General features: G+C 26.4%; 5 protein-coding genes across 5 annotated transcripts; 1 reads left to right on the forward strand and 4 right to left on the reverse strand.

Annotated features, from left to right (window-relative positions):
* Positions 1–1,105: 1,105 nt before the first annotated feature.
* On the reverse strand, positions 1,106–4,006 carry VPS16 (vacuolar protein sorting-associated protein 16, putative; the record flags this gene model as incomplete). The annotated part of the gene is made up of 1 exon (XM_029008334.1): positions 1,106–4,006. One exon carries the CDS (start codon positions 4,004–4,006, stop codon positions 1,106–1,108), a length of 2,901 nt encoding a protein of 966 aa, XP_028864634.1.
* A 1,578-nt stretch (positions 4,007–5,584) lies between these two features.
* PmUG01_14074200 (3-hydroxyisobutyryl-coenzyme A hydrolase, putative) lies at positions 5,585–7,204 on the forward strand (the record flags this gene model as incomplete). The annotated part of the gene is made up of 1 exon (XM_029008335.1): positions 5,585–7,204. One exon carries the CDS (start codon positions 5,585–5,587, stop codon positions 7,202–7,204), a length of 1,620 nt encoding a protein of 539 aa, XP_028864635.1.
* A 796-nt stretch (positions 7,205–8,000) lies between these two features.
* PFS2 (polyadenylation factor subunit 2, putative) lies at positions 8,001–9,750 on the reverse strand (the record flags this gene model as incomplete). The annotated part of the gene is made up of 2 exons (XM_029008336.1): positions 8,001–9,340; positions 9,666–9,750. 2 exons carry the CDS (start codon positions 9,748–9,750, stop codon positions 8,001–8,003), a joined length of 1,425 nt encoding a protein of 474 aa, XP_028864636.1.
* Positions 9,751–11,074: 1,324 nt separating this feature from the next.
* Positions 11,075–18,678, reverse strand: PmUG01_14074400 (conserved Plasmodium protein, unknown function; the record flags this gene model as incomplete). Its single annotated transcript, XM_029008337.1, has 3 exons — positions 11,075–18,101; positions 18,310–18,412; positions 18,624–18,678. The coding sequence occupies 3 exons, from the start codon at positions 18,676–18,678 to the stop codon at positions 11,075–11,077; spliced, it is 7,185 nt and encodes a 2,394-aa protein (XP_028864637.1).
* A 1,714-nt stretch (positions 18,679–20,392) lies between these two features.
* Positions 20,393–22,156, reverse strand: PmUG01_14074500 (conserved Plasmodium protein, unknown function; the record flags this gene model as incomplete). The annotated part of the gene is made up of 1 exon (XM_029008338.1): positions 20,393–22,156. One exon carries the CDS (start codon positions 22,154–22,156, stop codon positions 20,393–20,395), a length of 1,764 nt encoding a protein of 587 aa, XP_028864638.1.
* Between the last annotated feature and the right edge of the window lie 1,049 nt (positions 22,157–23,205).

Below are 23,205 nucleotides of genomic sequence, written 5' to 3' on the forward strand. Positions count from 1 at the left end.
CGTTTATCTATGTGTGAATATTATGTGCACGCACATATACCCCATGAATAGCTGGAAAGATACTTTTTAAAAAAGCCTTTTTGCAATATTTACTTTTTGTATTTGGATGTTTTTTTTAAATTTGTTTATTTATGTTAAACTTATTCATTATATTCAACATGTTAAATTTGTTCAACATGTTCATTATTTTCAGTATGTTCAATTTGTTCAATTTTATTTATTGTTACCGAATTTTATTTAATGTTGCACAGTTTTATTTAATATATTATATTTTATTTTTTCCTTTTTTTTGTATCTTCATGAAAATCCGGATGGCATCAGATGCACATTTTATATACTCTAAAAAATGTTTTTAAGCGTTTTAAAGTTTAAATATTGTAAAAGCGCTTTTCACCTTATTTTTCAGTCTCGTTTTTATAAAGCGCAAAACCGCGTGAGCGCTGCGTGTGAATGTATATATAAATATATGCATATATACATACATATACAATATATATGCAGAATCATCTGCACAACTTTTTTTCGATCGCTTTTTGTTTTAAATTACTAGTGGTGAAACCTACCCATGGACAAGATTTATATTCGTCTGTGCTAATCAAATGTAGCAACTATAAATGTTTATTTTTTTTCAGTTTAAAAAAATAATATCAGAAATTAAGCAAAATCAATTCGTACAAAAAATGCGTACTATATTTTTGCACCTTATATAATCATGAAAAAAAACAAAAAACAAATGCGCCATTTATAATGCATGTTTAATATGCATATTATGGTTACTAAAAAAGAAATAAGTAAAACATTTTAAAAATCTTTAAAATGAGTTCCACAAACATTATACGTATATAAAAATGAAAATTTTTTAATTTATAGAAAGGGAGAAAAAAAAAAAAAAGACAAATTGCTAATACTTCATATGGCAAGATTGAGTCACTGTGAACAAATGTGGCACACAATTTGATAAGTCTGTCGTAATAAATATATGTATGCACGCATCCATGCATGTTTTTATGTATACTCACAAGTGTACCCGCGTGGTAAGGCCGTCTTTACACCTGTGACAATTCAAACAAAGCTTTGCACTTTGAAGCAACTACTAAATTGAAGTCTACCTCATATTTGATATAGCATCCGTAATCGTCTGGAATAACGAAGTTGTTGTCATTTTTTGTGCTTTAATTTCTTCTAGCACACTCTCTGCTTCTTCATGCATGTTTAATTTAGTAAACCATTTATACTGTAAATTTATATCCTTAATTTTTTGAATTAATTTAATGGTTAAAGGAACTGAACCAAATTCATAGCAGCATTCAATAAAGTAATCCATACCAATTGGTGATACTCTATAATTTGCAAAATTATACAGTTCATCAAAATACTTATTTTTTGCTAGTGCATATATTTTACATCTCCAGTATTTCGGTTCTGAAATTTTAAACTTTTTAAATAAATGATCCGCATCCAAAAATTCACCGACTGATATGACATAGTTTACTGTCTCCATTAAAGATAAGCCTTGAATTTTGTGAGGATATCCTATGGCAGATTTTTTATTATATTTCATCTCTAACTCTTTTTGATAATTCAGTAAATCTATATTATTCATTATAGATGTGTGAACAAACTTTATATGACTATTCATTTGGTCTGTTGTTAGAAATCCTGCTGAATAAGCTAACCATGTTTTTTTTTGATCCAAATTTTTTTTTGATAGAGCTAAATCTAATGTGACAAAAGCTGCTTTCGAATGTTGCCCATTCTTTTCGTAAAATTCTTTAAGTAAATTATACTGTTTTGTTTTTTTACAATAAACATAAAAGCAGTCAGAAGCATGAACATTCTTGTTAAAAACATCTATCAATACAGATAATTCTTTCTCACCATTTGCATTTATTTTTTCTTGATTTAAAATATTGATAATACACAAATATACCAGTTCCATATCTTTGGAAAGAATTGCTTTTTCTATTGATAAACTATAATTGGCTAATTTTAGTAACATGTCTATTTGTTTTTTTCTGTTTTCTTCATATTGAATTATGATAGTGGCTAGCTGAGGTCTTAAACATTTTGCTGCAACAAAAGCTATGTACGAATAGTCGATATTTTTTTTATTTCCTATCTTATCTGTTATAGCTCTACATAACTGTTCATCAGTTAGTTCAATGGATTTTTCAATTTTCTCTTTACACCATTCAATTAAAATATTATCTGATCTAATTCCTGCATATTCACAAATTCTATATGCTAAAAAATATTCTTTTCGTTTAGCTATATATAGGACAAAAGTAGGTATAGTAATGTACTGAAGTTCCGAAGCTGTGATGAAAATGTCTAGTGGTGGTTTCCTAACATTCATACAAATTCTTAAATATAAACAAGTTAATAAAAACTTTTTACAATCATAATTAACTTTCATAAAATTTTTTCCAAAAAGAGATGTTTGAAGTAATAGTTTTATGATACTTTCATTATATTCATGGGTAGCTGCATTTAAACATTCTTCGATAGCTATATTTAAATTATTGTTAAATGCTCTGATTTCATCTTCGAGGCATATATTTCCATTTCTATATTTTTCATATGAATAATAAAGCATAGCAGAGGGTGTACAACTACCTATACTAAATATGTTAAAGGTTGATTTTCTAATTCGACTAATATATTCACAATTTTCCTTACTTACAATTTTCACACCATATATATCTCCAATTAGATATAAATCATGCCTGTACTGATAAGGAATCCACTGGTTTTTAGGACCCCCAATAAATAGCATATGCTGTATATAATTCGAAGGAGTAATCATAGGTGTATACACAGCTAAACAATCATCACCACACCACACAATCTGCTTAATACTTTTTTTACTATCTAAAACAGATTCTTCAATGCAGTTATTTAAATTATTCGTTAAATAAATTCTTATTATTCCATTATCGGATAAAAATGCTAAAATGGTTCCTGACTTTGATATACACATATTTATATATGCATGATTACATTTGTCATTATTACTAGTGTTATTATTAATATTATAATTATTATTATTATTATTATCATTATTATTATCATACACATCATAATATTTAAAACGGTGCTTATTTACTAATACAAAGCCACCACTACACAGTGCTATTATTAGATGTATATTTAACTCCTTTTCCTTTTTTCCCCTATAACTGACTCTATTACTGTTAGAGGTAGTGTTATCAACCTCTGTTCTTTTTACATCGTATGAGGACGTTTTTATTAATTCTCTGTTTGTTCTTCTTTTTATTCTATCGTCCTCCATTTGTATGTTATAGTTCTCTTTTCCTTCAGTAAGCACAACGTTTTTATTATTAACCATTTCATTAACATTTTCTTTTTTATTTTCAAAAGCATTAGTTATATAATTTTTAATATTCATCCTTAACAAATCATTGTTTACTCTTGTATCAAAATAGTTATGCTCAATGTTTAGTTCATCACTTAATTTATCTTCTTCAACTGTACAAACACAATTCGGTTTTCCCTTCAGGTCAACAGCTGGATATCTAAAACAATTATTTCCACTAAAATAATAATTAACATATATATTTAACCTTTCCGTAATTATTATAATTCCCTCTTCACATATACTACCATATAATATACCCTCATTTTTTATATTTTCATCTAGGGAAAAAACAAATATTTTTTCACAAAAACAAGAATATACTCTTACTATATTATCTTTAAATAATAAAACTAAATCATTATTTTTATTCCATCCAAAACATATTAACCCATCCGAATTTAATCTACAACTAGATATTACTCTACCAATGTTCGTATAAATTTTTAAATTATCCTCCTTTTTGTAAACATCAAATTTGTCTTTATTTCTTAGAACTGCTATTAATCCCAAATAACCTGAACAAGTAAGACTATCTTTTAATACATCCTCGTTGCTCCATAGCATATTACTCAGCTTTTGCTTCCCATAATACGTGTTGTCGATGTTGTTCCATTCGTTTGTGTTCATTGTTGAGGAGAACGTACTACATGCGTAAATATATACACATATATGTATATATACATGTGAAGGGGTTATTCTTGTGATACAGGCTGTTATCTTACATACACAGTAAGTTCAATTATTTACATATATATATATATATTATATATACATTTACAAATACTACATATTTATCCCTTCACAAAATTATGCTCGTCATTTTTTTGAATAAAAAGAACGACCCTAAATTAGCCGTTGCAATTAAGTGTGACAATTTTTGGCTCCAAAGGATACACTTCCACTACTGTTACTATATCAAACAAAAGTACACATAGATACATGTATACGCACATGTATATATATATATATCAGCTTTACAAATTATTTGTAGTAGGCAATAATACTTATATCGTAGCAACGTACTAGAGCAAACATTCGAAATACCTTAATACTATACAGATACATTGGAAGTAACTTTAAAAAGAGAAAACTGCGAATTAAATTAAAAGTATGTAAGAATAAAACCTTGAGTTTTGAAATGAATGAAAAGTAGATAAAACAAAATAAAAGAATTAAGTTATAATTGTAGTAATAATAATATAAAATATCAGTGGAGTACTAAAAAAAAGGTAACTAAAATACGTGCGTAAATCTGAGCTAAAATAGAGAAATAAATTGTACATTTTATTATTATAAAAATATGAACTTAATTTTTTTTTATTTTTTTCGTTCTCATCGTCCAAATTGCAACATTTTCGTAAATGAGTAATTAACCAAAAAAAAAAAACAAAATACGAGAATTACGAAAAATAAGCAAATTATATAAATACGAAAAATAAGCAAATTATATAAATACGAAAAATAAGCAAATTATATAAATACGAAAAATAAGCAAATTATATAAATACGAAAAATAAACAAATTATATAAATACGAAAAATGCATAAATATGAAAAATAACTAAATACCAAAATTACAAACTTTTTATTTAAATGTTTCCTCTTTCTGTTTTTTCTTTTTTTCTTCTGTATAAAAAAATTATTATGGAATAATAATGTTAATGGGCAGCTGTTTTACCATTGACACAATTCCCACGAAAGAAAAAAAAAAAAAAAAAATATTTCGGATTTTTGACCGATTGACCGCTTCACTACTTGACTTCTTTACAGTTTGAAAGTTATCCAGGATGTTTTGGTGACGCTTTCCTGTTTTCGAATTCATTTTTTTTGCGTAGGATTTAATTAGTTTGTTATTCCTCTGTACAGGAATAAAGAAGGCTCTCTGTAATAAAACCTTATCTTGTTGAGTCGTTTAAAACAAAGGTCTTTTTTATACATTCATAGTTACTTACTACAAGTTCAGCGAGGTTTTATTCATATATTACATGTACTACTTATATATGACCAATTTCGTTTAACCTCTTTTTTTTTTTTTTTTTTACCGTGATTCAATTTCCGACTCTTTAACAGATTAAAACGCACATATATATAAACATTCATATATATCTACATACATACGTACGTGTGTTATCGTACTGTTTCCTCGGGAAGACAGAAATTCGTTTGAGAGTTTCAACATATACGTGCACATTTATTCAAAGTAGCTATGCCGAAAATAGGTTCACCACATCTTCATATGAACGAGTCCAAGCTGGGAAAGGTTTTATTTGATTATATGACAAAATTTGAAAGGAGTAATTTCCTCTTTTTTCGTACATATTTTTTTTTGATAAATAATAAGAGTAATCAGCAGAAGAAGAACAGTAATTTTATATTTTATGAAAAGAAATATATAGGCATTTTTGACAAAGTCAACAACTTCTGTACAGATGGACAAAGAAATAAAGAAAACCTTTTTGAAAAAATGGAAGAGAACAAAAATAACAACCTTTATTTAATTGATAATAATATATTAAACGATAAAACAAAGTACCCTAATTTTTCTACGTATGTAAAAAGTGAATGTACCACTGACAGGAAAAACGAAAAAGAAAACATAAATAAAGAACAAAAGAATGATAATGAGAAAAGGGTAGAAAATAATTTTAGAGACATTATAGATTTAGAATTATCAGATGTATGGTCCAAGAAATCGTTAGTAGTAAATTTTAAAAATAACATATTTGAAATAATATTAAATAGGCCTGAAAAGTTGAATGCCATAAATAAAGACATGATTAATGGATTGCTAAATATAATAAAAAATTTAAATAATGATAAAAGATGCTATATGATTGTGATTAGAAGTACGAATACAAACTGTTTTTCCTCTGGTTCGGATGTAAAGGATATAGTTCAAAATAAGGAAAAAGGAATACAACATTTAAAACAACTTTATATGTATATTAATTATTTATCAACAATGAAAAAAAGTGTTTTGTGTATATGGAATGGTATTGTTATGGGTGGAGGGTTAGGAATTTCCATGTACGCGAAATATAGAGTTATTAATAAAAATGCAATATTTGCAATGCCAGAAAGTAAAATAGGTTTTTTTCCTGATATAGGATGTTGTTATTTTTTTAAAAAATATTTTGGTAGAAATATTGGTTTGTATTTAGGATTAACATCATTAAGACTGAATGAATTAGATTTAGTGAATTTTAAAATATGTAACAACTATGTGGAAGATGTAGATTTGTTTTTAACTGAAATATATAGTATTAAAAAGGAAAATCAAAGTGATTTCGATGCAGAGTTAAGTAATATATTAAATAAATATCCTACCAAAATTGGTAGGACTGCTAGTACCCCTGTGCTAACCGAAGACCTAATTAGCAACATCAATAAATATTATAGCTCCGCGAATAGTTTAGAAGAATTAATAGATAATTTAAAGAAAGGACTCAAGGGCGAACATAATAATAGTAGCAGCAGTCAATTTTGTCAGAAGGTTTTGTCCGATATAAGTGCAAATTGTTATTTCAGCTGTAAATTATGGTTTTCATATTTTTTATATAATTATGATAAATCGTTAGAAGAAGTACTAGATAACGATTTTAAACTTTCACAATATTTCTTATTCCATACAAAAACATTTGAAAAGGGAGTAACAGAATTACTTGTAAAAAAAAACAAAAATTTTCAATGGAAAACAGATCCCGAAAATGAAGGGACACAATTAGAGGAAAATATTGAACATATATTAAAGGATAGCTCTATGTTATCCATAAAAGAAGAGTTCATACAAAATATAAATTGCACCGGGGACAATGAAATAAATTAACAGGAAAAAATCTCAAAATAGAGTTAGAATTACGACAAAATGAAATCCAAATTATGTCGAAAATCAATGAAAAATTTATACGAAGTAGTACTACTCCGAATATTTGAAACAGCACAAAAGGATGACTACAAAGGGGGGGGACATCAACAAAAAATGGCATTTTTCCAAATAAGTACATATGCATATATACATATGTATACATGTGCACATGCACACGTGCATATCGAGAAAGAAAAACATAAAGATCCACGGATACAAATTTATCTCTATTCTTAAAAGTATAATGTAGTAACACGTTTTTATGTTAAAGAATTCAAACGAGAATAAGAAGACATCACTAAGGGCATCTTTTTTGGTGTTCATTTAAATAACAATAGTTAACGCCCGACTTTTTATTTTTTCTTTAAATATTTAATGATTCCATATACATTTAATTAAAGTCAGAAACAAATATCAAGTAAAATTAAACGTACAAATAGGGGAGTTAATCTCATTCCAAACAGCACTTCAAAGTAGGTCTTCAAATGTTTGCGATATGCTTTATTCATATGATAACAATTCTTCAACGTTGTGTGTTGACATGACTTATTTGATTCTCACAAAATGGGGATGCACACACATACATAAATATGTGCGTGCATAGTTGCACGCTTACGTAAGCAAAGAAGCATACCCTGTGGTGAGCACGTGCTTCGTTACATACTCTTACGAACGCAATGCTTGACGATTAGCCATGTAGCCGTTACTTTATTTCATTTCCTTTTGTTTCTTTTCATTTTATTTATTATTATTATTATTATTGTTTTTTTTTTTTTTTCCTTTTTCCCCTTGTGCTAACCTTTTTGTAGTAGTTGTTGTTCATTTTACAAGGTTTGTAACTCTCTTCTTCTGAGTCAAAAATAGATTGATTACTGCTAACATCTAATATACTTTGATCATTGATATATCTAGAATTAGGAAAAGATCCACTATTATTAAGGCTTATTAAAGGTTTTGCATCTATTTCTTTCGCAATAATAGAATCACAACTAGATGCAGACCAGAATTTCAATAATTTATCATCTCCAAATGAGGTAAGTAAATGCCCTAAAGGATTCCAGTCTAATAGGGATATAGAACAAGGTTTATCAATACCATGAGCTGAAGCAATGGTTTGAATACATTTATTATCATTTGTGCTATAAAATTTAATATTTCCCTTATTGTCCGAACTTACAAAAATATGATTTTGAATGGGATTCCATGCAATATAGGTAGGTTCATAATTTAGGTTAAATCTACCACCACTAGTAGTTACAGTAGTAGTACTGCCATAAATTTGATCATTTTTATAAGAATATAATAATTTAAAGTTTCTAATATCCCATAATTTGATTAAACTATCTTTACTACAGCTTAGTAAATATAAGCCATTATAATTCCATTTGACCTTATTTACATTTGCTTTATGTGCATTAATAGATGTAATAGGTTTATTAATTCTTATATCCCAAAGAGATATGGTCTGTGTTCTATTACCACTAGCTACGATATCATTAATAGGATTCCATGCTAAGCAACTAGTATTATTAGTATCTATATTTTTACATTTTAAATTTTTTATAATTTTTCTTGTTTTTATATCCCAAATAATAGGATTGCAAGTATCAGCACATCCAGCTAATTTCGTATTACAACAGGATAAACTTATGTCTAATACACTTTTTGTTAATCCTTCAAATGCATAATTATCTAATAAATTTAAAGCAGAAGATAAAATAACAATTTGACCTAATGAATTTCCTGCAAATAAATTATCATTTTTAGACCATTCTAAACAAGATACTGCACCACCACCTATTGGTATTCTTTTCATATCTTCAAAGTTAAAATAACATCCATTCCATATGGCTAGCTCACTTAATTGTGTTCCTGTTAATAATCTCTTACCATCATTAAACCATTTCAAACTTACAATCATCCCTTTACTTTTATTTAAACAAGAATATGCCAAATGTGTTAGTACACCATCATATCTATCAATCATATTACTATAACAAAATAATGGTTTTATTCTTCTAAAGTAAATTGGGTGATTGACATACAGCTTCCTTTCGAACTGTCTCTTGTATATATCATTTTTCAAAAAATTGCAAACTATAAAATAAAATAAAGAAGTAAAAAATGAATAATGGGAACAAGCACATATCATACTCGTCGTATGTAAAATAAATTTACAGATCGATGTTCTCCTCAGTATGATGAATGCGCGTGCGCTTGCATTTTCAGTGTTAAGTTTATATGCATATGCGCAATACATGTATGCAGGATGTACCACAATAAATATATTTATATATATATATAAATATATGTAGTAAAGCATGTATGATACACGCATATGAAAAACGTATACAAAGCTAGTATGTATGTTGGGGCGGCGATGTTCAAGTGAATATACTTTTCGCACATTTTTTTGCTATACCTGATGAACTAAAATCAACGGCAGGTCTATCTATCCCTAGCTTCGATTGATAGTAATTATTTGTATTTTGATCATCATTAAACATTTTTAATCTTTATGCAAAATGTTTTAAAGGAATTATAAATATGGTTTGATAAGTGTATAGTGTGCTACTAAAAATAACTATTATACTAAGGGTATTTTTTCTTCATAATAATATGGCCTAGAACATTATTTAAATATTTTTTTCGAAGACCAAACAAATAACAGTGAGGTAACTCCTACACCATAATGTAGTAGTATACCCATATCAAACTGCAGTAATATACTTCTCATACCATAATATAGCAGTATACACATGCAATAGTTTAATAATATGTTACGAAAAAACAGAGACTCAAAATACGTTAACCTCATTAATATATAATGGGATGTTTACCTTCCTTTCCTTTATCTGTTTAGATTTAATGAGTAATGCATTGATATGTACTGTTTATTATAATTTAATTTTATATTATTTCTTATATTTTTATGAACTCTCTACTGCTTCACTGGTTTTGTGGGCCTGTTCTTACATGACCCATGTATATATATATTTAAAGATAATTAGAAATTTATCATTTTACTTTCATTTTTCCATTATATCCATATATGTATCGTATGTAATATATATGTGATATATAAAAAAATATTTATAAGATTAAAAAAGTTTCCTATTTATTGAGCACATATTAATTTGAAATAAAATTTTTTGTTTTCCTTTGTTCTTCATTAAATGTTAGCGCATTTAAAAATGCACATTTATTTTTCCATATTTCAAAATTTTTATGCAATTATTAGTAATAAAAAGATATAAAAATCATTCATATGATTTAATTATCATGAATTTAAACTTTTGATGTACCCATATATAAATACAACACACATACATTATAAATATTATTTTATAAAGATATATATATAATATATATCTTTCCATAGTGACAAAGCTGAAACGTACGTTGAAGCATATTCACCATTTGTGATAAATAGTATGAATTCAAATAAAAGATGTTTATATTAAGAGCCAGTTTAAAAACGTTTATTACATTACAGGAATATAAAATATGCACATTTTAAGTTTTTTAAATAAAAGGAAAAAAAAAAAATAAGAGTTAAAGAGTCACATAAAAAAAAAGAAAAAAAAAAGAACTACGTAGAACTTGCATTATTTTGAATATTTTTATTTTTGAAATAATCCTCGAAAAAGATGGAAAGAATAATGACATTGCAAAAAAATACTCACACATGTACATATGTTAATGTTTAAAATATGTATATATATATACTACTAAATAAAGGGCGCTTATTTCACGAGATTTTAATACTTTAAAAAATTAGGGGCAGTAATATAGGTATTTAGGTATACTGGGAAACTGAGACCTATTAGCTTATATATTTTGACTTTTCGACAGCTCACTGTATTCTTTTAGCGCATTTTTGAAAAATGTTGAAAAAAACACATATATCGAATAATGCTCCTTATGAAGTATGTATAAGGAATAATTTATAAAGTAGTTATTTTCGAAATTAAATGTGCTGTTTTCGTTTATAATTTTTCTTACATATAGCACATCCGATATTTTGTTCAATTTGCTTGGATTTGCGTACGTATTAACGCTGCTTTCACTTCCTGCTGGAGTTTCTCCTTCTCTATTATTATCATCACTGTTGTTATAGTTACTGTAGTTGGAGTTGCTACTATTATCGTTGTTACTGCTAATACCTTCGTTATTGTTGTTGGCACTGTTCTTGTTGTTACATGTGCTAACGTTACTCTTGTTAGCTTTATGACCATTGGCATCACTGCGTGGAATGCTATCGCTACCGTCTTTAAGCACACGAGCATCATGTACTAGCTCACTGTAATTATTACCAACAAGCGCGTTTTCCACATCTGTTCCCTCCGAATGTTCTGAACTGTCACTCTCTTCGCTGCTACTGGAATTATCGGTCTCATTATGCTCATTATTATATTGGCCATCCACCGTCAGGTAGTTTTTATTTCCCTGATGATGTTCTCCTTCTTCATCTGCTTTTTCACTTTCCATCTCTTCCATATCATATACTCCGCGTTGAGTTATTTCAAAAGAATTGTTATTTGGACTTAAGTGTTTTTCTTCCTGAACATGTGCATGCTCGTTGGTTATCTTAATACAACTATTATTATTGCTATTCCACGAATTCCTGGACAAGCCGCTTTTATAATTACATGATAAAATGTTTGACGCTTCTTCATCTAATTCAATATTCATGTTTAAAAAGAAGTAAATAAAATGGCTTATGATTATATAAAACAAGCTGTCATATATAAGATCAATTTTATTTAAATTATGTATCATGTCTAGAATATCCTTATCTAATGATTTAATTACACGAATATACAACCTGATTACACATGCAGGTATTTTTAACTTATAAATATATGGCATCATAAAAGTTAATTTTATTAACAAAATTTTAACCATTTTTTTATCTATTAAAAAGAAAAAAGAATTATTTTTATATCCTATTAAATAATTTGCTATTGATTTAATAGAATAATTAAATAAGTCTAAATTATTTAAAACATTAACATCTGATGTTAATTCTTTTTGAAGGTGACAAATCATTATATTGAAAGAGACAAAATCCAGTATTACATTTTTAATACAAAAGTTATTTATTTTAATATCAGAATTAATTAATTCGTGTGATTTTTCACTGAACATATCAGGATAAAAATAATATTCTGTTAACAAATATTTTAATAATTTAAAACAACAGCTTTTTATAGTAAGTTCTTTTGTCCTTATAGCCAATTCGTATATGTGATATAAAATAAAATTATGAACACTAATATTATAAAGCTCTGTAGGATCATTAATTGTATAACTGAAATAGGACGAATTACTGTAACCAAATGTAAAATTTTTTAAATTATTAAAAATAAATTTAAGTGCATAATATGTCAGACTGTTATAATTTTTATTATGATTTTCATTACTCAGGTAACTATATTTTCCTATTATACTAATTAAAATTCTATTTATTACATTTCTCACCAAATTTGGATAATTTTTCAAACTATTCGAAAAATTTAACGTTGAAAATGTATTTCTTAATAGCTCTAAAAATTTCCCCTTCATATCAAGTATGCTACTCCTATCTGATCTACTCTTACTACTTGCCATTTCATCACCATTATCTTCATCTGCGTATGAACTTACTTCTACCCGCGTGTTCATATTTTTATTATTACTACTACTTTTTTTAAGTGTCAAAAACAGGTTATTGTAATTATCTTCATTATGTGCTTTTTTTACTGTATAATATAAATAATCATCATCCCCTTTTTTATTAATCGTTAAAAATTTACATGAAAAATCATAATTCATAAAATCTGCATAATCCAAACAGTAATTATTTTTATTGAAAAAAATAGGCTGCTTTAAAATTGGTGAGAATTCTTGAAACTCATATATAATTCTGAACACTCGAATTATAGTTTTAAATTTTATATAATCTTTTAAATCGTATAATATTAATAAATCAAGTAAATATTTCAAAGGTAGAAAGTGCATAATATCCATAATTTTTTCATTCTTTACTAAATAATATAATGATAAATAATAAAATATATTATTTCCATTTAATAAATTGAAAAAGAATAATAGCTTTTCCGTATTATACTCGTTACTAAGAAATGCGTCCATTCTATAACATTCGCTCAGTTTGCTACTGCTATTATTATTAATTTTATTATTAATATTATTATTATTATTGTAATTATTATTGTTATTATTATTGTTATTATTCCTGTGCAGTATTATACTGCTCTTACCAATTCTTTGCCTATATTTTCTGTTATGCCTACTGTATTTGTTATGGTTTCCTCTACTAATACTTCCACTACTGCTTCTGCTACTGCTTCTACCACTATTAGGACTACTACTTGTACTAATTGTTTTATCATAATAAGAAATTTTACTTCTAGTTTCAAGCATATCCTCCAAAGAAGAATTCTCTTCAGATTTATTGTTATAATCTAAATAACTATTATCGTTATGAATAGACTTGGAGTTGCGATCACTCCTCGTGTAACTTTCATTCGCTTCTTCATTATCACAATAACTGTCGTTATCCGTTGCATCATTTATTTTGTTCTCTATATTTTTGCGATTTTTTTTCAGAGAGAAATTGTCCTTATATGGGATCATCGTATTTTGCTTTGAAACGCTTTTCTTCTTTTGATTGCTCCCACTTCTAACTCGACTACCTCTTCTAACTCTGCTGATATCGCTATCTGTGCCGCTCCCACTACTATTATTCAACCTCAGAAATGAACCTATGATGCTGTTATTTTTATTACTTGTACTTTTTTGCTTCACCCCTTTATGACTATTTGGATCTGAAATATTTTTCATATCCACATAAGATGAATGGAAGCAGTTTTGGTTTCTTTTATTTGTGCTAAATATACTACACTCATCATCATCCATCCTGTTTTTTAAATCTTTTCTCCGCTTCTTTCTTGGGTTTGTTGTATCAAGAACGATATTATCATCAATTATCTTAACATTAATTTTTTTTTGTCTTTTTTTTAGTTGTCCTCTATTTTCTAATTTATTCAAATATTCGTTTAATAGCTTATTTAATTCGATTTTGTCTGAACTCATGCTCATTTCTTCTAATGTCAAACTGATAACATTTTTTATATTGTTAAAATTTAAACAATAGTGAAATGTTTTTTTATATTTATTTATATTCCTCTTTAAATTTTCAATTGATTTACATATATCATCTAATTTTTGATCTTTTACGCATAAATAATTTAAAAATTTTTTTTTTTTACTTTTTTTATTCTTAAATACATTATCTAGTGTAAATAAAATATTTTCAATAAACTTCAAATTTAGGTGTAGCTTATCTACTATATTTTGAAAATATGAATTTTTGTAAATATGTATTAAATTATGAAAATTAAAATTATCAAACTCATGTACATTCCTTTTCAGTTCATAATTATATTTTAAATTTTCCACAATATTTAAAGGAGTAAAATAATTGTTCATATGTAAATTATCACTGTTATTATTATGTCCACTATCTTGTAAAAAATAATTAAAATTATTGAAAACACATTGCTCTTTATTTTCTAATACGAAAAACGATTTTTTTTGATAAAAATATTTTGCATATTTCACATAAGAATAAGAATGTCCAAAAATGTATAATACACACCAAGTATATACATAAATTAATTTTGTAATTTCGTTGAGGAACAATTCAATTTGGTTAATTATCTTATCAAGTATTTCCTTTTTAAATTTTATACTACTTTCACTAATTAAATGACATTTAATATAATTGTTATATGTAGTTATTATTTCCGTAATAAATTTTAAAAAGTAATAATCAAATTGAAAAATATTGTCAGAGTTGTATATACTTATAAAGTACGAAATAGTATCCACATTTTCTACATAATTCAAATCAATGGTTTTGTTTTTATTTATATTACTAAGATCAAACGAGTTTTTCAGTTTATTTATTTTACCTATGACTTCATAAAATTTTTTTCTTTTTTTTGCTTTCCGTAATATATCATGGAAAAGGCTTTTATTCGAGTATTCCTTCTGATAAATGGTGTTATAATTCAAAGTGTTATATTTGTAAGATGACTTTAAATTTTTTCTTTTGCTCCTTTCATTGTTGCATCTGTTGACCTTTCTTCCTTCAACTTTGCTTTTTTCATTTGTTCCTCTTTTGTGTTTACTTCTTTCTGTTTTTATGTTACTTCTGCAGTTGTCTCCCTGGACTATTCCCCATTCGTATTCATTCACATCACTTTCTGGTTCATCAGTTTGGCTGCTTTCATATTTGCTCGATTCGTATCCACTATTATCCTGGCATTTACTGCCTTCATAATAACTCCGCCTTTTACCAGTTCCACTTGAACTATACTCACTTTCATACAAGCTTCTGTTCTCGTCATAACTACCATTTGAATTAAGAAAATAATCCTTGCTCTTTTCATACATTGTACACTCATTTTTTACCTTATGTTTGTTTGTCCCTGATAAATAAAAATTATTTTGATCTCCTTCACTTTCGATGCTGTCTTTTCTATTTAAATCATCTTGACAAAAATTACTAACAACGTTTTTATACTTTATCAGATATTTAATAATGTTAAAATCGTACGTATTTGTGTCATCAAAGTTGCTTAATCTTTTTTGTGTGCTCCTTTTTCTATCATGATAAGTATTATCATTAACAAGGTTATCTGCCTCAAATAATGTTTCATTAAATGTATTCATATCGTTACCTGAAGTAGTATTTCCACATTTTTTATCTCTTCTTCGTTTACTATTCATGCTAATTTTGCTAAAATTAAAATCTTGATATTTGTTAAATTCATAATTTTTCTCATTATTATATGTGGTACAACTATCAAAGTTCAGTAACTTGTAGAAATTTAAATATTTATTATTTTTCTGGGCCATAATATTTCTGTTAAAATATAATCCAGATGATACGAATATATGAAAAATCTTTGTAATAATAGTTACACAATGATTTAAATACTTAACTAGAGCATGCGCATTTTTATAAGTTAAAAAAAAATTTTTATCTTTACTCTTCATTTCAATATAATATAGCACGTTCTTATGAAAAGTAAATATTAAATAAGGGTTGTTAAAAAAATAAAATAAAGAATTAATTATTTTATCTGAGTAAATTTTATCATTATATTTTCCTTCATATATCACTTCTATAAAGGAGCATCTATTTACTTTGTTGCTAGTTTTATTCGAAATAAAGAAATCGTTCAACTCTTTATTTAAGTAGTCCTCCTGGTTCTTCTTTCTTGTCAAAAAGGTGCCCTTAAGACAGTTCCCCTTCTGATCCGCATTCAAGCTACTACAGTTATTGTTATTACTGCTGCCACAGTTAAGGTTATTATTATTACTATTATTGTTACTACTATTGTTACTAGTATTATTATTATTATTATTGTTACTACTATTGTTACTAGTATTATTATTATTATTATTGTTACTACTATTGTTACTAGTATTATTATTATTATTATTATTACTATTATTGTTATTACTATTATTAGTATTATTACTATTATTATTATTACTATTATTAGTATTATTACTATTATTACTATTATTATTATTATTATTACTATTATTATTATTACTATTATTATTATTACTATTATTACTATTATTATTATTACTATTATTAACTTTCTTATTAGCGCCTTCACAATTGTTGTTATTGTTATTACTTCTGCTACTATTATTATTGCTGTTATTATTACTGCTGCTACCAATTTCCGTCCTCTCTTCCCCTGTTTCGTTCCTTCCATCTTGAACCTTGTCATCCCCTTCGTTGTCAAGTATTACGAATTCACTGCTTTCTTTATTAGTAAACGTGTCGTTAAAATCACTAGCGGAATTTTTGGTAGTCATGTTGTTTGGGCATGTGCTATTTCTTGCAGTTTTGCACTGATCCTTACAGTAATTACTGCTATTATGGTCGTCCTTAGTACCACTAACATTGTTCCTATAACTATTTGTGTTATCTGTTTTCACATCCTGATGCAAATTTTCCTGTGAAATATGGCTATCTACCCTGTAATTGCCTTGAAAATTCTTAACAGCAGTAAAAATAAATGTATTCATTGATATGTCAAATATGTTTCTAATTAAATACTCATTAATATATGTGTACTGAAAAAAATTGCAAAAAATTTTTATTACTTCATTGTACATCAATTTATGTAACTTTAACTTTTTTAAAAAAAAGAAATAATTTATAACTTTATTTTTTCTTTCTTCAAATCCTTTAAATAGAAAGGAATATGAATTTTCATTTGTTTTATAACTTAAATCAAAATATATATTTTTTAAAAAATATAATAAGCATAATAAATTTAAAAAATACTGAAAAGTTTCATAAAAAGTTTCTTCATGAACTAGTGAATCTTTTTTTTCTGCTTGTATTATTTCCACACTTGACATATACAACTTGAATATATCAAAGTCCAGTACACATAGTTCTAATTTCTGTATGTTAATATCGTCAAATAAATTGGTACACAAAAACGAATAATGATTTTTAAAATTACGAAACGTTCCTTTAGGATTTTCCTCGTTGCTCCAATTCCGATTTTCCCTCCTCATACTAATATTATTGCTGATACTATGTCGGTTACTATTACAATTTCCATTTTTATTACTATTATCCATATAGTTGTCTTCGTTAAATATATTATCGTTCATATTGTAATCATCACCTCCATTTTCTTTTTGCACATCTATTATGTTAACCTCATTATTACTCTCTTCTTTAAAAAGGTTTTTTATCTTTTCAATTAAGTCATTTTTATTCCTTTTATTATATATTACAAAGAATTTTCTAAAAAAAATAAAAAATAATAAAAAAATAAAATGCTACAAATGATAAAAATAAATGTCTGTTCATATATTACAAGGTCAAAATGCATATATGCGACAATGAGTTTTTTTCTTTTTTTTTATGAAAAAAGAAAAGGGAAGCAAAAATTGTTCTTTTATTTCTTTCTTTTCTTGCTTTTCATTTTTCATTCCTTTTTAACGTCTCCTACTTCATTTGTTGTGCCAGTTCACTAAAAATCCTCTGAGCAATGTCCCCTTCATTTCCCTCTACAGACTTGTAAAACTGATGGAAATAGGACAACATCTCTTCATCTGAAAAGGTATAGGTGAAATACAAACAAATTAATATATACATATACATATGTATACATACATATAATGCTATTGCGTACAGCGTACCAATTCGTACGTACGCATGACTATTTTGTGCATGTATAATATTATCATATTATTACAAATGTACAAATTCACAAAAAAAATATAACTCATGTTTTTTCTTAAATCGTTCACATTTCTGTCGTACCTCCATATTCTTTTAATTCTCTTTCTAAAATGTATAAAATTTTTCTTTTCTCCATTTTTCTAAATATCTTTTCTTAATAACTCTTTTTTTATTTTCTTTATTTAAATAACAAAAAAAAAAAAAAATAAAATAAAATAAAATATTTCATAAAATATTCTTAAAATATATCATAATATATTCTTAAAACAATTAAAAAGGATTTTTAAAAAAACTACGTAATAAGCTTGTTCATAATTAATATAAAATTTATTCATACATACGTACATTATGGGAAAAAAAAAAAAAAAAATTTTTCACAAATAATATTTCCGATAATATATATATATATATTTGTACGTATAATTATATAAATAGTTATATGCACCAATAATAACAAGCAAGCATACACAAAAAAACTTGCTATATCCTTTTCTTCGCATTTTTCATGAATAACATCTAAATTAAAAAAAAAAAAAAAAAGGAAGGGAAAAATTGAGTATTATTATATTGAGTATAATTATATTGAGTATAATTATATATATAAATAAATGAGCAATTACATATAAGTATACACATAATTATAAAAAGTCGAATGTGAAGAGGCACGAATAATCAATGAATGACAATTCACTGATCTTATCCATTAAAACCAAAGGGAATACAAAAAATTACGAGTACGTATATATTTTTATATGTGCATGTATAATTACATATGAATGGAAAATCTTTTTTTTAATGTTCAAATATGTTCCTTAAGGGACTACATCAAATAAGTGTTTTCTTCTTAACAGAAAATGAAATATTTTTCTAGTTAAATCTAGTAGTGGCCTCTTATACTGTTTATAAGTAATGAGCACTTGAAAATGTTTATCATGATAATGTATAAAGAATTAAATCTTAAAAATGATACATATACATTTACATACGTGCGTACACACGTTCTTACATGCGTCAACTTTGGTAGTGATTAAAAGAAAAATTCAAAAAAAGAATATTTCGTATGAAAAAGTAAACTCCAGTACTCCTGAGGATCTCTTATGTCTTGCACAGAAAAAAGAAAGGCCTCTTTTGAGTTATATATATATATATGTGTACATATACGTCCACTTATACGTACATATATCGTAAGCATTCGCACTAATGACTAAACAATTGCCATACAATTACCAAACAATTACCGTTTTACAATTTCCAAAATTTGACGCAAATTTTGCCTTTAATTAAAAATAGGCCCCTGTTATTATTATTCATATTACATATGTATATATATGTCTGCACATATGTATGTATGTATGTCTTTATGTATGTCTCTGTGTATGTCTCTGTGTATGTCTCTATGTATGCCTATATGTATGCCTATATGTATGCCTATATGTATGCCTATATGTATGCCTGTATGTATACCTATATGTATGCCTATATGTATGCCTGTATGTGTGCCCATATCGAGGTCTGTATATATGTATCCATATGTACGAAGAAAAAAGGTGATGAATGAGGCAAAATAGAAATATATAAAAAATAAAAAAAACGACACACGAAAAAATAAAACGCAAATTATTTTTTATTCGCAAAAAAGGACATACTTTTGTCAAAATGTGGGAAAACAAAAAACGAAAAAAAAAAAAAAAATTAGCAGATAATTAAACATATAAATTAGCAGGTAAATAAAAAGATAAATTTGCACATAAATAAATGCACAACTAAATATAACTGAACAAAATGAAATAAAATGTAAATGGTATACAACAATAATTCATTAGTTTAGCACAGATACCCATGTGATGGACCTAAAACCCAGCGAGATCTTTATTATAGAAATGCATTAGCTTTGTACATTGCTCCCCCCTACTTGTACTATGAGTAGGGTAATTATATTTTGCATATAATTTGTAGTATTGTAAATTTTTAATATTTTTTTCTTGTTGATCTTTTAACGGTATAAACTTCAAAGGAGGTGTATAACCTAATTGAAGTTTTCTAGCTAATAATTTTCTTAAAATAAAAGCTACTTTTTCTAATTTGTCTTGTATACTTTTATGTGTGACATTTTTATTTAATAATGAATAAACAATTTTACATATAGATCTATTTGATTTCATTTCAAGGTGATGAATAGAAATAGACAAACCGTTTAATAAATATGATCTAAAATAAGAGTTATTGCAATTTAATAACTGCTCTAAATGTGTATGTAAAAGTTTTTCTGTTCTTACTTTTCTTCTATTTACATGATATTTTATAGGGTCTAATATATGTCTAGCTACATTAGGTACTTTTTCTTTAATTATTTTAGAATTTTCTAATTTTTCCTTTCTTATTTTCATTCTTATTCTTGAAACTATTTCATCATATTGATTTTGTTCACATATCCTTTCTATTTTATGAGCGAAATTTCCTTCATTTTCATAATGCGGTTTGATGTCTTCTTTTACGAGAAATTCGTTTTGTTCTTCTTCTGCCTCTTTTATTTTTTCATCATTTTTACTTAATTTTAGTGATTTTATAATACTCTTTGCTTCCTTAACAGGGTTAAGGATATTACTCATTTTAAACCATCTTATTTTTCTATCTATATCACACTTTTTAAGATATAAATTATTCATATAATCATATTCCTCATGTGTTAAATCTTGGTACGTACTCTTTCCCTTTAAGCTTTCATAATCAAAAATGGATTTATCTATACTTTTATTAGCATCAGCAAAGTTATAATCCTTCAAGTTTTCTAAATGTTTCGTGTTTTGCTCATTATCCAATTTGTTACTCTCTTGACTTACTGAGTTGTCGCTATTCCCCCTATTTGAGTCTTCCCGTTTGTTATGCATAAAACGGTCAAAACTATTTTTTGTCAGCCTATTGCTACTTTCTGTTTTTTCCGAATACTCATTATTTTGGCTATTATGCGTATTGTTCACACTGTCCTTACTATACACATTATACACACTATTTACACTTTTCACACTGTACACATTTCTTCTCATCCTTTCCGCTTTCTTGCTGATAAAAGAATTTTTTGATGATTTTCCAATGTCCCCATTTATTACCCCCTCATGTGATATCCCCTTGTTTTGTTTTTCAACCAATTCGTCTGAACTGTTACTATATTTTATTTTTTGTTCTTCCACTTTTTTCAAAAGATGGCTGTCAGCGATGTGAGAACTATTTTTCTCCTTGTCTATAAACATATTTAAGGATGGGTTAAAAAGTTTCTTTATCTCTTCTAATTTATCTTTCTCTATATTTTTTATACCCTCTTCTTTTAAAAAATATTTTTCTGTTCTTTCATTTATTATACTGTTATCTGGAATACTACTTATTCCAACGATGTCTGATATCCCCTCATCGAGTTTATCATTTTCAATTGTTTGAACAAAATTTTCATTTCGTTCATTTAAATATTCTTTTTTTAAGTTATTAATGCACCAATATAAATGTTTATTTTCCAAATCATCATACCTTTCTTTTCGTTTCCTTCCCCTAAATGTGCCGAAAAATAGATTTACTCTTCTTGTAAAGCCTGTCACAAATTTTTGACTATTCACTAAGTTCATTCTTTTGTGCTAAAAACTGTTTTCCTTACGAACATAATGTATGTGCGCGTTTGTAAATGTATGTTAGTACTTACTAAGATTAACATTACGCATATGTATATATTGCGTATAACTACAAATGTATAACTATTTATGTATATATGTACATACGTCCATGTGCTCTCCTAATTTGTTTTTAGCAAAAACTTCGAAATTCCCGCATTCCATTTTAACGATACGATGAATTTTAAAGTGTTGCTATTTACATACCCATATATTTCATAATTAAATAATAATTTCAAGGTATGTAATCCTTTTCTTCACCTTTTTTCTGCACATTTCATTCTTAAATGAATGCTTATGTCATCATAGTATATTACTCAACAGATTCAAATAAATGTATTTTTCCTCGAATTATTGCATACATGCGCACACATATATATATATATATATAATATACATAGGAATAAACAAATTGGTATACAAAATAGCAAAAATATTGACGTATTGATAATTTATGAAAGATAAATTTTAAAAATTTTCTTAAAACTTTTGAAACAAAAATTTGAATAAGTTAAGGTGTTATAGGAAAAATATTTTAACGATTGCATCCTGCATGCTTAGGAGTTTATAATATCTTAAGTATAAAAAAAAAAAAAAAAAAAAAAAAGTCAAGTAAAACTCAAAATTTAATTGATCACTTCATAGCATAGTAAAACCAACACCGTAATTTTTCTTCAAATTAACCAATGTTTCATACAATTGCATAATTCACTGGAAATTTATAAGCTACCATCTGAATACTGATATAAAGGAAAAGGCGACAATGCATTTTTTGCTTATAATTATTACACTTAAGGGAAATATATACATATATATCTATATATGTACGTATACATACATACATGCATTCAACAGCAAAAAGATCAAGGTACACACATTAAACCTTTCATTCTTTAATAAAAGATACCCCTCTCCCAATTCTACCTTAACTGAAGAACAAGTTGCATGTACATATAAGCACAGCCTCAGAACAGATATTTATAGAATTTTTTTCGAATAAATTTATG

This window comes from Plasmodium malariae, assembly GCF_900090045.1.
Source record: "Plasmodium malariae genome assembly, chromosome: 14".
In the NCBI taxonomy this organism is placed as follows: Eukaryota; Apicomplexa; class Aconoidasida; order Haemosporida; family Plasmodiidae; genus Plasmodium; species Plasmodium malariae.